At 36.2% G+C, this 13,908-nt stretch overlaps 1 protein-coding gene and 1 long non-coding RNA gene across 23 annotated transcripts in view; one reads left to right on the forward strand and one right to left on the reverse strand.

Annotated features, from left to right (window-relative positions):
* LOC126872552 (uncharacterized) overlaps nt 1-11,292 on the reverse strand; it is a 433,925-nt gene extending 422,633 nt beyond the window's left edge. For 3 of the 22 annotated variants that reach the window (XR_007692039.1, XR_007692040.1, XR_007692037.1), the window contains exons 1-2: nt 10,868-11,291; nt 9,763-10,818 (exon numbers count right to left, since the gene is read on the reverse strand). Coding sequence is in view for 2 of the 22 variants with exons in the window: in XM_050632640.1 (XP_050488597.1) it covers nt 9,763-9,879 (117 nt within the window). In the remaining 20 variants the exon portion in view is untranslated. Of the gene's footprint in view, nt 1-3,812; nt 5,384-5,424; nt 5,569-5,716; nt 10,819-10,867 lie in introns of those variants that run through there. The other 19 variants (XM_050632640.1, XM_050632638.1, XR_007692021.1 and 16 more) reach the window with 18 other exon arrangements.
* Nucleotides 11,293-12,062: 770 nt separating this feature from the next.
* Nucleotides 12,063-13,700, forward strand: LOC126872555 (uncharacterized). The gene is made up of 3 exons (XR_007692058.1): nt 12,063-12,866; nt 12,950-13,235; nt 13,344-13,700. It is a non-coding gene; the product is annotated as an uncharacterized LOC126872555 (long non-coding RNA).
* The last annotated feature ends 208 nt before the right edge of the window (nt 13,701-13,908 follow it).

Here is a 13,908-nt window from a genome sequence, read left to right on the forward strand (position 1 = left end):
ATTACCTATTGACAAATTACCCGCTGTAAAAAACACGTTTAGACAAAAATTGAATGGTTTTAACGAAGACATAATCAAGTGCTATTAGTATTTCCATAAGAGGACAAAGAGAGATTATACGAAGATGACATATGTTTCCTGACATGAAATCATATAATTTCTAAGGCATTCATCTTGGTATTCTTTATAAAAAATTATACCTACTTGTGTCAATAAATCATTAGTGTAGTATGAGAGACTATCGCATGAAAGACGTAGGGCTCTCCTATTTTGTATTATGTCGCCCCCGATACTATCCAATTCCCTTATGAACATTTTTTTTAGAGCAGCATAGATATAGAAGCTAGTTTAGCAGTATGTAATTCGCATTTGTGGATTAAAATTTGTAGATTAAAATGATACGTTGTACATATGTTTGTAAAACAATTAAAATAATTGGTATGATCGTTAATCACAAGTTAATGGAATATGAATGAACTGAGCATAATCATGAGACAATTTTATCACACAATAATTTGGAATGATTCTAGATGAGGAATAGATGAGGAATGATATGAGAGATGCAAAAGTGACAAAATTCCTAGAAAACTGTTAACACATGACTACAGATAGAAATGTGAAAACTTGTAATAAAGCACTCGAACAAAATATCTGCAAATCCTGTGTATTGTTTCTTGCAATCACTTATCATTTTCTTCTCGCATGACTTAAAGATGAATCCATGCCCGATGATATATTTCTATACCGCTCGTTACATAAATTCTATGCTGGGTCAATCCAAGAACTATATTATTTGTTCACAATTTTTGTAAACAAACGTAAATGTACGAAACGTGGTCAAATAAAGAAGTCAAGAAATAAGTAATCAAGCAAAATAGAAAAAGGAAGTAAATATAAAATAAAAGAAAAAGGAGATATAAAACAGAGAGAAAAATTCGAAGGCGAGAACGAGCGCGAAATTTCGCGCTTTAACCCAATATTACGCAATGCTAGGAATTTATTAGCACGTTAACCAGGTGTGGGCATTGACCGACTGACAATGGAAAGCGGCTCGAAAGCTCACCTTCACTTCACCTTCTCGAGAGAAGATAAATCCTATCAGATTAACCGGCTCATTATAATTACTTACCTAAGCGCTAACACAGCTTCCATAATCAAGCGGATACGCGAACAAAATGGGCGTCTCTTCTTCACCCTTTTTCCTTCCTTTACGGGAGTGGAATTCGTAGTACGAAGCTCGCGATACACCAGATTAATTAGGTACCTCCTTTCATCATCGTGTGGCGTGTGGAACGACCATGCTATTAGCTATCGAACGCTATATTTCAATCGAGCGAGCATTAAAATAATCTCACGCTTGTTTGTTGCGTCGAGACCAGTATGCGGATCGAGCCACGAAGAATAAAATGTTAATTTACGACAGCCGAAAGTTGGACGGAGTTAATAAGCTTTCGTGGAGGTTCAGCCTCGACCTTCGACAGCAACAGTCAGATATTAAAGGGTGGAGAAACTTAGATCGTCGGTTTTGATTGCGAGAGAAAATCGAACGGTACCTCCTGAAGAAACCAGGAGAAAAGGTGTGAAAGATTATAACGGAGGATAATTAAGCTTCGAAGACTCGGTATAAATTAGTAGTTGATTTATCGCGCTGCTGTTGCTTTCGCTTTCCGAACTTGCTTTTCTCCGAAATTAAACTTTGAACGAAAGAATTTTTTCTATTTCTTCAATTTGGACAGTGTAGGATGGTAAGATGAGAATTATTGTAACATTTTATTAACGAACATTATTATACCTTTCAATACCTAAGTAGCGATATATTGGCTTCGCGGGATTCGTATAAAATACCTTGAGCCGATATTTAGGCTTTTTGTCATCAATAAAATTTTAACACGTCTGATGATGTGTTAATCTAATGATATGAGCTTTATTTTTATAAAATATATATTTCAGAGTATATCTAAGATTAGGCTCGACGCAACAGTAGCAATACCGAGGGTTGGGATACGATCAGTTTGAAATGGAACAGCGGACAATGCAATTATACGATAGTTCGTAATAAAATTTATACTTTTTTCTAAAAACATGGCTGAATCCTTATATGTACTATATCCTTATATATACTGTATCCTGAAGATACAGAGAAAGATTCATCTCATCTCAAAGATTCTGATACAAATACTGACGAAAATATAATTATCCTGTCATCTAGAAATCTTCGAATTATAAATTCCAGTAAAAAGGAAGAAAGTATGACATTTCCATTATTTAGGAATCATCTGATTACAGGATCGAGCAGAAGTGACGAAGAAATTGATACATGCAACGAATTGGAATGGACAAAAGTGAGTGTAGAAGAAGCTGAACCCAACAGTTTTAGAACATACTAGACCAAAACATATTCCATTAACTGCTTATTGCACCTATTGATTATTTTAATTTATTTTTCACAACATCGCTTCTACCATTATTCTCCACGGAAACGAATAAATATGCAACCGAACAGCAAATTCCCGAAAATCTTCGGAATTTTGAGAAGACAACGACCGATGAAATGAAGATACTTATTAGGTGCGTCAAATATGGGCTTGCAAGAAAAAGCCAACCATCTAGTTATATTGGACAAAGACAAGCAATCAGCAAACTCCTTGATGCAATCAAATGATGACAAGAAAGTGATTTCAAATATTGATGAAATTCTTCCATATCGTAGATGATCATCAGTTAGTGGTACCGGATATAATAGTTAGACAGAATGATCTTTGTTGGAAAGTTCAACTGTTTGTCGATCATTCGAATAGAATTTTTTAACTGTTATACTCAAATTGATTGTTTGTACTTGGCAACTACCTCAATACGGGATATCACGTGTTTATTAACTTTTTCAGTTCAGTCCCACTCGTTCAAGATCTTTATCGTTTGTAGATATACAGGGTGGTTGGTAACTGGTGGTACAAGCAAAAAGGGGGCGATTCTACGTGAAAAAAGAAGTCGAAAATATAGAATAAAAATTTTTTTTTTAATTTTTCCATCGAGACAACGATCCACAGTGAGATCCGTTATAACGTACCGCACGCGTACCGCGTGAAAATTCAAAGTCGATTTTCTCGAAAACAAAGCCTCAAACGAAAAATTTTTATTCTATATTTTCGACTTCTTTTTTCGCGTAGAATCACCCCTTTTCCGCTTGTACCACCAGTTACCAATCACCCTGTATATTACAGGAATTACGTAAATTTTACGTTGTTATCTATTTTAGAAATAATTAAAGTTTTAGCTATTAAAGTTTTAACTTCAGCATATCGTAAAAAAATCACAAAAACGGTTAATACTTCTTCTTTCAAGTCACGCTTTTGCTAGAACCTAGAAAATAACAACAATTCATTATGGAACAGAAATAAGAGTCGAGAATCCGGAAATTATTGCACAATATAATAAATATATGGGTGACATTGATACTAAACCAAATGCTTTACACTTACATAAATGAGCGTAGGAGCTCGAGATACTGGAAAAAAGTTACTTTCAATATCATTTCGTGAATGGTCCTAAACTGCTACATCTTATACAGAGAAAAACCAAATATCAAAACACCAACTAAATACGAATTTACTGTAAATATAATTGAGAAGTTGAGTGAAAATTGAATAAAAGGGAAACATCTCAGCATTTCAATCGCTCGTTTTTGAACTGGTTCTTCGACAATATACACTCGAAAACTACCTGAAAAAAGAGAGGAACTGTGTGGTGTGTAGCACGGAAACTAACGATCAAAATCAAGAACTGTAATGTTCTGAAGAGTGGTTTCACTGTCATTTGCATAAAACATAGAACATTTATTTATTTATATTTCGTTTAGGAGATGTATACTATTATTTTAAAAATGTAAAGCCTTTTGTATTTCATAAAATGTAACTGTTATCTTTTTCTCAAAAATACAAAAATGTTTCCAGAGAAAAACATTTTTCTTTGCCATTGATTACGAACTTTAATTTATGCAAAATAATTTTTTATCGTGCAAACTACATATATTTAGTAATAAAATAAACAATATGCCGGAAGATATCTTCATTTTTAAGAAAAATATGTTAATTTTAATAATTCTCTCCGCATATTTTTCCAGGTATTCCTGGCTGGTATTTACAAAATTCATAAGGTACTGAAAGGGTTAAACAATAAAATGGATGCAACCGTGGAACCAGCCTGTGGTACGTAAGAAACTACCTAGCAACGCGATATTCGCGGAACAAGTCGTCGTGGCTACACGGACTCATAAATCCGAATTCGCCTCGGTCGATCGCGTTCCTCCCATCCCGACGAATTTTCAGCTCGCGGCGGAATAAAGAGTTTAGCGATCGATTGGCTTTTTATCGTGCGATTCGGACGCGGTTCTGGTCTCGGAAGGAATCAGAGAATGGTTGGTGCTCGTGCGAGAGCGAAGGCTTGGCTAGCGGCGACCGACGATTTATGCCCGCAGACTTATTTGGCATCATTGTTTACGGGCCAGGAAGCAGTTTGTCCCGAACACTCGGCTCCTTTTTTGCGATATAATTGCAGATTCTGCGCGTCCACGCAGCCAGGGCGGTCCTTTTTTGTGGCGGATCTTTCTGTCCCACCGCGCCGTAAGAAACTCGGCAGGCTGCGACCGTGGCCTCTCACTCTCACTCATCTACCCCATTCACCGACATCGAACCCGTCTCTCTACGCCGCCACCCCGTCGCTCATCTTCTTCCTGCCCCCGCCTTGTCTCTTCTTGTCGTACTTTATCACGACGCGACGCCCTCCTTTTTCTACCATCTTCTTCCTTTCTCCTTTCTCTTCTACTCTTTGCCACTCAACTACTACGGTAGCCCGATCCAACGTGTCTTGATTTTTTCTCCCGGATCTCTTCCTCTATGTCTCTCCCCTCTTCTTTTCGCGTCTTTTAACCTCGCCCCTTTCACCGAGCGATCCAATCGATCCAACTGCCTGGAAAAAGCTGGAGAAAGTATATATGTACGTGGCGGAGAATCACAAGCGACTTCGATTCTCTTAATAGCTGTCCTGTCAAGAACATGGTAATAAAGAACTAAAGCTGTTTGCGCGGATTTAAAGACTCGAGCAATTCGTTAAAGTCACTCGTGAATACGACGTCGCTCGTCGCTCAGCTGCTGTATGGTTTATTCCATATAAATCTATATAGTTTTGATTTATTTTCTGCTTTTACAATCAGCCGTCACTTGTTTCGTCGTTTTACCGCTTATCGCTTACTGCTTGCCGCTTATCGCTTCTCTATATACTCACGGCCTAAGAGATATCATCATTTAATCCTCACCGCGCCGCACCGCGCCGAGTCGACTCACTTTCGCGATGACGCGATAAAACGAAATACTATTTCCTGTACAAACTGCAACTGAATAAAAAATCAGAAATTTATAGAATGCTTACCCATACTTTTTTCCTTTCCTTCATATGATATAAGTGTTACTAAATATTTAGTACTTAAAACTTCAATATACCTGGTCAGTCAAGAAACCCCACTCGTTTAGCTGCCTCACTGTTCTTGGTCGATGGTTCGAAAGTTACGAAATCCTACGAAAGATCGGAATTTTTTTTCATGTAATGTTTCTTTTCTTAAGGTAAAAGAAATAGGACTGAGAAAGAAGTGCTTTATTAATTCGTTACAAAGGTCCTGAAAGATATAAAAAAATATGGAATAAAATTAATCTAATCTACTCACCATATTTTTAAAATTGCAATGCAAGGAACTCGAATAAATATTTGATTCTAACTAAGTATCTAAAATTAATCTTAATAAATGAAAAGTGTAAATTATGTGTAATTTGATTTCCATATCTTCCTTCCATTTTCAAAGCGTCGAAGCCCTTTTCGATATCTTATCAAGGTATTTACAAACTTGATCGTTCTACTGAAACAAATTTGCACATTAAATGGTTGTCAGTATGTTAATAAGGATATTCGAATATCGTCGTTCGAAGGACTAACGTGAATTGACGTGATCTGATATACAAAGATGCTTCGAGTTTCAAATCACCATCGTCTAACATTACGCTAATTAAGGGCCGTATTCTACAGAGATGACATATCTTCCGCGTGTAATTGGAGCAAGATGTATTTACGTGATGGAACCTATCATCTTCTCGCCGTTCACGGAATCCGATCGACCCGATGATAATTGATGCACACTTAATAACGAACGACCCGCGCAAAGTAATTAAGAGCATGCACGCAAATTTATCAAGATCCACCACGGAACATGCTATTAACGTCAAGATGTCCCAAGTCGAGATATGTAAACTCGTCTTTAGCGACGATTGCTCGAAAACGAGTACGCGTAACCGAGCCCTCTTAGATTATATTACCTTCAGGCTCCATTATTTTGATCGTATCTGCTTCAACCGATATTATTTAAAAAATTTATGAATCTAGATTTCCAGGTTGGTTAGGTATGTCAAATCGAACGTATAATATAAATAATTCTGAATTGCAACAAATTTCGATGTAATTATCAAAACTTTCACAGACTCGTATCATTGTAAGAAGATAACTATTCTAGCAAAATAACGCAATAAATTAATTTAGAAGATTAGTTGAAATCATTTTTTTCCGATAATGTTATTAATAGACGAATGTTTCTACGTTTCATGAACCTATGTGTTCAAAGCCAATAAATTATTCAAGTATCATTCCTTAATATCTGTGTACCATACCGTCTGCAATAGAGTAAATCAAACATCTTCGATAATCTAACATACTAAAAATCTAACATACTAAATAAATAAACAACCGAAACCTTTACTCCGTTACTTAAAATCATATCGAAAAATATCTGAATGTTTTACTATTCGAATGTATGTATAATACATTATAATAAACTGTTATCCTAACAAAATATCTGCTAGTAAGAAATTCTTCTTTTCTATTACAAATGCTATTATTATATGCATTAGAGTATAAACTGCAAATTAGAATGATGAGCATGTACTTTCTTATGTACGAAAAGATGTAGTTCTCTAGCGGTCAAAAAAATATAGACCCCTTACAAAACAAACTGACGCTTCTTTGATTTCTATTTGGACAAATGAAACATTAATATCAAAAAAGTGATTATTCTATTACCTAAAAATTCCATTATCAGAATACTTCTGATCTCCCTATTCATATGAGCAGAATACATATGAGCAGAAGTACCACAATATCTTCTTTCGTTCATTTTAACATACTTCAAATTACAAACTAAAATTCTCAAAATATTCTTAATAAACCTTGTTTCACCATTCTTTCTATACGAATCTTAAAAATGAAATCTACCATATAACATTATCACTCTTATATGTATGTATACGAGAGATAAAAGCTTACCGAAGAATTCGAGAGTGAAGATAAAAAAAATTCCGAACATTTCCCCTGTGCAAATGGATTAGTGGTCCGGGGAAGTGTTCTGGTTGCATGGAAACCTCGAGGGGGAACAGATAATCGATGAGGGGAACCAAATGTCTTGACCATAGCGAGGAATTGACGGACAAGGCGCTATCCTAAAGGGAATTCTCGAGCAGAGATCGTGCTTTCCCGCCTCTGCGGAGAAACCGAGCAATAAATTCGCGGATACGTCGCCGACAGAAGGATCTGATAGCGGCGAAACTTGCCCGTGCAAAACCCTTCTCTTCACCGTCCGTGTCCACCGAATATGGAAACACGCGACCCTTCGTTAAACCATTCGAATATCCATACGTCTATGTCATCAATTTTATTAAATTACGAAACGTGTCGCAAAAATAAATTTCTCGAAGCAATTCAGGTATGTTTTATATCTATGTCCCGTTTCAATTGTAACTTTCGTGATTTAAATTAAATAGAATTTTCATTTTGTTTGCAACAATTTAAATCTGCTTTAAATCTAGCGGTTACTACTATACATATATAATGACCACAAATTTTCATGATCACAATAATACTACAATAATAACAAAAAGTTACTACATATGTATATATAAATAAATTATTTTATCATTAAATGTGTGAATTTTTAATGTTACGCAATGATATCTTGTTCTCTACATTCTTTTAACTTATGTATGATGCTTTAAAATAGGAAAATTGCAACATTTTCCGCATTATACCGTGACTATTATTTTTTTAATACATTATATGAAACATAATACATAATGTGATTGTACAAGAATGTAGTATATTACTTTAAGTTTTGAACCTTAGGCTGTGATTATACAGAAAAACGATAATCGATAAGCAGTAAGCGATAAACAGCAGAGCGGCAAAACAACTGAGGGCTAAGCAACAAAAAATAAATCGAACCCATAGATTTCAATGTATATTGCAAATAATTCGTTACTCGTTGCTCAGCTGCTGTATGGCATATTACATGTCAATCTATAAATTCGTTGTATTTTCTGTCGCTCAGCAGTCTCTTGTTTTATCGTTCTACTGCTTATCGCTCTTTTGTATAATTACGGCTATCGTATCGTTGACTAAGAATACGATAGATTTCTGGAAAAGTGACCGTAGAAAAGTGTTCCACAGCCCCGTGCTGCGTAGCCCTTTACACTATTTTCATGTCATAAGCGACATTATAGCTGCAGTACAGAATAAGATATCGGCAGTACTAGGGGGGTAGAAATTATATTTAAGTCAATGGTCGACATAATTACAATTGGGAATGATCTATATTCTGCACAAATCATTCAGATTTAGTTAGAGTAGTGCGTATATGCAGATATATACAGAGAGAAAACAAAAATGCTCGCGCTCGTAGCCTAGTTTTCTCTCACAGTACAGGTGCTGCTCCATGCGACAAAGTGTTGAAGGTGGCACACATTAGCATGTACAAGAACCTATAAAATTAGGGATCTGCACTGTTTAGTTGCACGTTAGTATATACAAGAACCTATGTATTTAGGCTTAAAGTTAGGGATATGTCCTGTTTAGTTGCACACTGTTATTAAATAGGTTTTGGGGTTCGATATTTAATTGATTCACACACATTTAGTTTTTATATTGTGTATTTCACCACCATGTACAGCCACATGAACACACCGGATACACTCAGATAATTAACACGTAGCGGACGCCAAAACAAAAGGGCGTCGTTAGAAGTCATGCCAACTTTGCATGTAGAAACTAGTGATCATACCAACCAAATATTTTCCTCAACATTCCCCTTTGATCATAGTTTCTACAAGCCCCATAGCTTTGGTAAAATATTGAGTCTTGACCCTATTTAAACCTTTGGTAAGAATATCAGCAACATTCTCAGAACTTGGCATATAAACATAATCTAATATACCTTTCGACACGCAATTTTTAACGTAGAAATAATGGACTTGAACATGCTTAAAACTCTCACTACAGTAGCGGTATACATTATATGCCCAACAGCCTATCCATACAATTTATTGTCAAAGGATTCATCGCACCCAATATCAAAACCAGCTTCATATTCCTTAGCTAGTGGTGTTGACACTCCAGTCTCATGAGTAATGTCAAACAGAGCTAGCATTTGGTCTATCTGCACAGATTGATCAAACACGACAATAGTGCTGTTTGGCTTACTCAGATGGATGGACCAAAATTGAATGTCAGTACCTAGCATCCTAACATTTAGTTTCGCCTTAATATTAGTCTTGAACATACAGATCGCAGTCTTTGTTCCAAATGCAAGAATATCATCCACATACACCGCTACAATTAGATCTTTGGATGCATTCACATACACACATGGGTCACTCATACATTGGTTTAGATTCATACCTTCAAAATATTATAAATATGTTTGAACCACATTCTCCCAGATTGCTTCAGTCCACACAAGCTCTTCTTAATTTTACCCACATATTGAGTCATCATCATGCGTTGCAATAGCCTCATCCTTTTTACACATGGTAGTAACACCCTTCTTTGCCAACTGCCTGATCAAGATTAGATTTACATCTCAGTCAGATAATCACAGAGCGTTTGACAAAGAGAAGGTCCAACCCCCACAGGGCTCAGCCATTTTCACAATGATCATTCCCTTCTCCTTAAGTTCCAAATGTCCCTTACCAATCCTAATATGTCCCATCGCAGGTGCAAAGTCCACAAAGCGATCCGGAGTCATATGATTTGAGGCGCCTAAGTCAAGGTAACTGATCTCCCTCTTTCCAAACAGCTGATGGAGGATAAGGTCAATGTTGAGATGAGTCCTTTGGAACTTGGCTGGTGTTCTGGTCCCCTCTCCTTCTTGTTTCTTCTTCTCCTTGGGGTTCTCCTCTCTATCTGGTACACTGGTATAAAATATGGCCCCATTTTCCACATTTGTAACACTTCTAGTTATGTGTGTCTCTGTTCTTCGGCTTTGCGCCATATTTGTTTTGATGTGGCTTGGGCTTCCATTGTCTTCTAGTCGCAATTGCGCTGCCTTGCTTGGACGACTCCGCAGCCGCATCGATTCTTCTTTCTTCAAGTAGAAGATCGGCCTTTACCATCCTCGAGGTCAGATCCTTATTAATCTTTGTTACTCTGACATACGTTGAGTAATTTGGATCAGTCACGAGGCCAGCCAAAATGAATAATGCCACAACTTGATCCTCAAATTTTTTTTTTTATTTATTTATTTGAATTTTTTACAATTTGTCCAGTAGGACATTCCTCAAATTTGATACCAGCTTTCGATAACTTGTCACACAGGACTTGTGATTTTCCCACAGTATGTGGAGATATCCACGCTAGGGGTCTTCTCGATAGTGCACAGTTCCCGCAGGCACAAGGCAATGCCCATCGATGTGAGTCTCTCATGGCGCTCTTCTAGTGCTTTCCGGCACTCCTTCGCTGATGTCCGTGAGATACTCGGGGCGGACATGCCGAAAAATGTATGTACATGCTTTGTTATCCACTTTAACATACTCGGGTCTTACCCTTTCTGCTGCAGTCAATCCTGGATCCACCGCATCCCAGCAGTCCAGCAAAACCATCGAAGCTTCCGTCATCGTCTTCCAGTACTCATAGTTGTCCCTATTGAGAATTAGATTCATATCTTTGTCCACAACGCTCATCTTCTCCTGGTTGGCCATGGCGTAGCTTTTTCTCGGATATTTACAGAAACAAAAAACTCAACAATAAATATTTTCACTGTCGCAGTTCACCGCCCTGGGCCCATAACCTGTTATTAAATAGGTTTTGGAGTTCGATATTTAATTGATTCACACAGAATCAGTTTTTATTGTGTATTTCGCCACCTGTACAGCCATATGATCACACCGGATATACACAGATAATTAACACGCGGCGGACGCCAAAACAAAAGAGCGTCGTTAGAAGTCGTACCAACTTTGCATGTAGGAACTAGTGATCATACCAACGTAGTATTTTCCTCAACACACACTGTATACATAAGAATCTATTTAATTGTACGGTTCTGCGGAAAAGTTCATATCTATTTTTCTATCCCAGACCATCCTGAATAGACATTGATGAAAGTTTCATGAAAACAGGGCCAATAATATAAAAGTTTTATTGTTGCATTGTTGTCTCGTCGATATCCTATCTTGGATCGAGTAATGTTGCTCGCCATTATCTGTGTAGTCGGTAGTAGATGCTCAATAAAGAAGAACTACGTAATTGTTTTATCGTAGATCCTAAGATATCATCAAAGTGCTAAAATATCACTACCGTGAGTATTTTTTAATTGAAAAAAAATGGTAAAACTTCGTCTCTTGATGCAATTTTTCCTCAGCTATTATTTCGTACTTTTTTGATAATACAGGAAATACTCGATAATTCTACAAAAATCAGAACTCAAATATTGCATTAATGATGAATTTTTGATCAATAAAACTTTTACCAATATGCTTCCTATATTTTTCTATTAAAATAACACCAAATACGATATAATTTGGTTTCATTTTTAAATTAATACCCAGGTACATTGTCTCAACGATATCCGACATTGGATCATGTCATACTACACGATCGCAGCGGGCCGTCGAGTTTTTCGCCAGGGGAACCTTCTCTTCATAGTGGGAATGACGAGTGTGCAACCAAGATTCCTCTTTAGTTGTTAAATAGTTTTTTGCAAAAACTAATAAATGACCAAAACTATATTTTCATAAAGTTTCTACTTCTTATTCTCAATTTTACGTGAATAATTGACAATTGAAAATAATGCGATTTCGGATAGTTTTTATTTATTTACGACTTAACCATTCTTAACGTGTGATGCCTCATTTGATAGATATCTTTAATACCTACAATTTTTAGAGCAAACTTTTTATGAACCTATTATTGGAATCGTTGTTATATCCAAAAAATCTGTTTTCGATAACCTTAAAGGTAATTTACAAAATCTATGTCAGAAATTTTGAGTGGCAAACATATAGAATTTGTTCCTGAATATAATTGTGCGAACGTAAAAACTGACAAATGACAGATCGGTTTGTTCTGTATCTTTGGATTACATTTTGATACGCAATACATCAAAGGAATGATACGCATGGGCTTTTAAGCAATAAGTACATTACGTCCACCTTTAGAGTTAGAAATAATTAATTAAATAATTAATAAAATAAATAATTAATATTAAAATGGTGAAAAGATTTTCTTTTGTTTGGTACTTGTTCGACCGTTTACAGAGAGACGCGTTCGCCGTAAATCGCAACAACGGGAGTTGTAAATTCCCGTTACGATTATCTAATCGATGCTACGAAATGATCGATCCCCTATTTCGTTCAGAATAATAGAGGTGGTTGAATCGATTATAACACTGCAGTAACAGGTTACAATGTATACTTTATTCCAACAACTTAATGGATTTAACATTCAATAGAACGGTGAATATGTCAACAGACAGAATACAAGTTAAGACGGAGTATATGATACACGTGAGTACAGTGACTGATCAGAGATCAAATTGAAGACTAAAACTAAAAACTCCTGTTCTGTGACGGAGGTATTTAAATCATAGGTCAGTTACGAGTGGAAATCCCGGGATAAATAGGAAAAACAAAGTTTCCCCGATTTTTTATTGGTTGGAATAATGGCCCTAAGGAATGGCTCGAATCGACCTCTACGTTGCAGCAATTGAGGGCCATGCAGTTAAAACATTCTTTTTTTATTTATTTGTTGAAATTACAATCAATTTTCGCGTTGAGAATTTTCAGTAACTTTTCTGGCGTGGCGCAGTGACATGGCTGTTTATTTATAATAAGTTAATGCTTATTATAGATAAGTACAATTTATAAGTATTATAAGTAAGTGCATATGCTTAATTTGGATAACTAAATGAATCTAGCGTTTAGGTCTAGCGGGTAGTGCAGTTAAAACATAAAATGATATTTCGTTTTATGACCGTGCCTTAGGATTACTGCGGGCCGACCTATGATGTTTGCACCGCTAGCGGACGTCCCGACCGAAGGTCAGATTTCAGCCCGTACAGCCGTACAGCCCGTAACAGTACTAATAGTTTTTGGATATAAATACAGAAGGAATGGCTTTCTATAGGAAATATCATGACAGATTGTTTAATGTATTAATAATTGTATAGTTCCATAAAAAAACTGAAATTGCCCTTTTTTGGATCTCTGAACAATTCTTTACGACATCTCGATAAACAGCATATATTTTAAAATTTTCTACTTTCCTTGCCACAATATTAAATACCGAATCATAAATCTGATCATCGCACAGCGGGAGCGACATATAGTATAGATTGACTATGAGTGTGTCGTGTAAAATTAAGGTAAAAATAAGGAACTTGTTAATTTTCGAAAAGGAAATTAAGTTCTTTTTATTTTTTTACTCAATTTATACAATTTTTTCGGTTCGCGATGATACACTTTCGATACTTGGATTAGTTAAGAATTTTTTTATTAGACTGACTGGATGATTTTGAAGGGAGCATTTATATTCTTCCATTCGTTGGAG

This window comes from Bombus huntii, chromosome 13 (assembly GCF_024542735.1).
Source record: "Bombus huntii isolate Logan2020A chromosome 13, iyBomHunt1.1, whole genome shotgun sequence".
Classification (NCBI taxonomy): Eukaryota; Metazoa; Arthropoda; class Insecta; order Hymenoptera; family Apidae; genus Bombus; species Bombus huntii.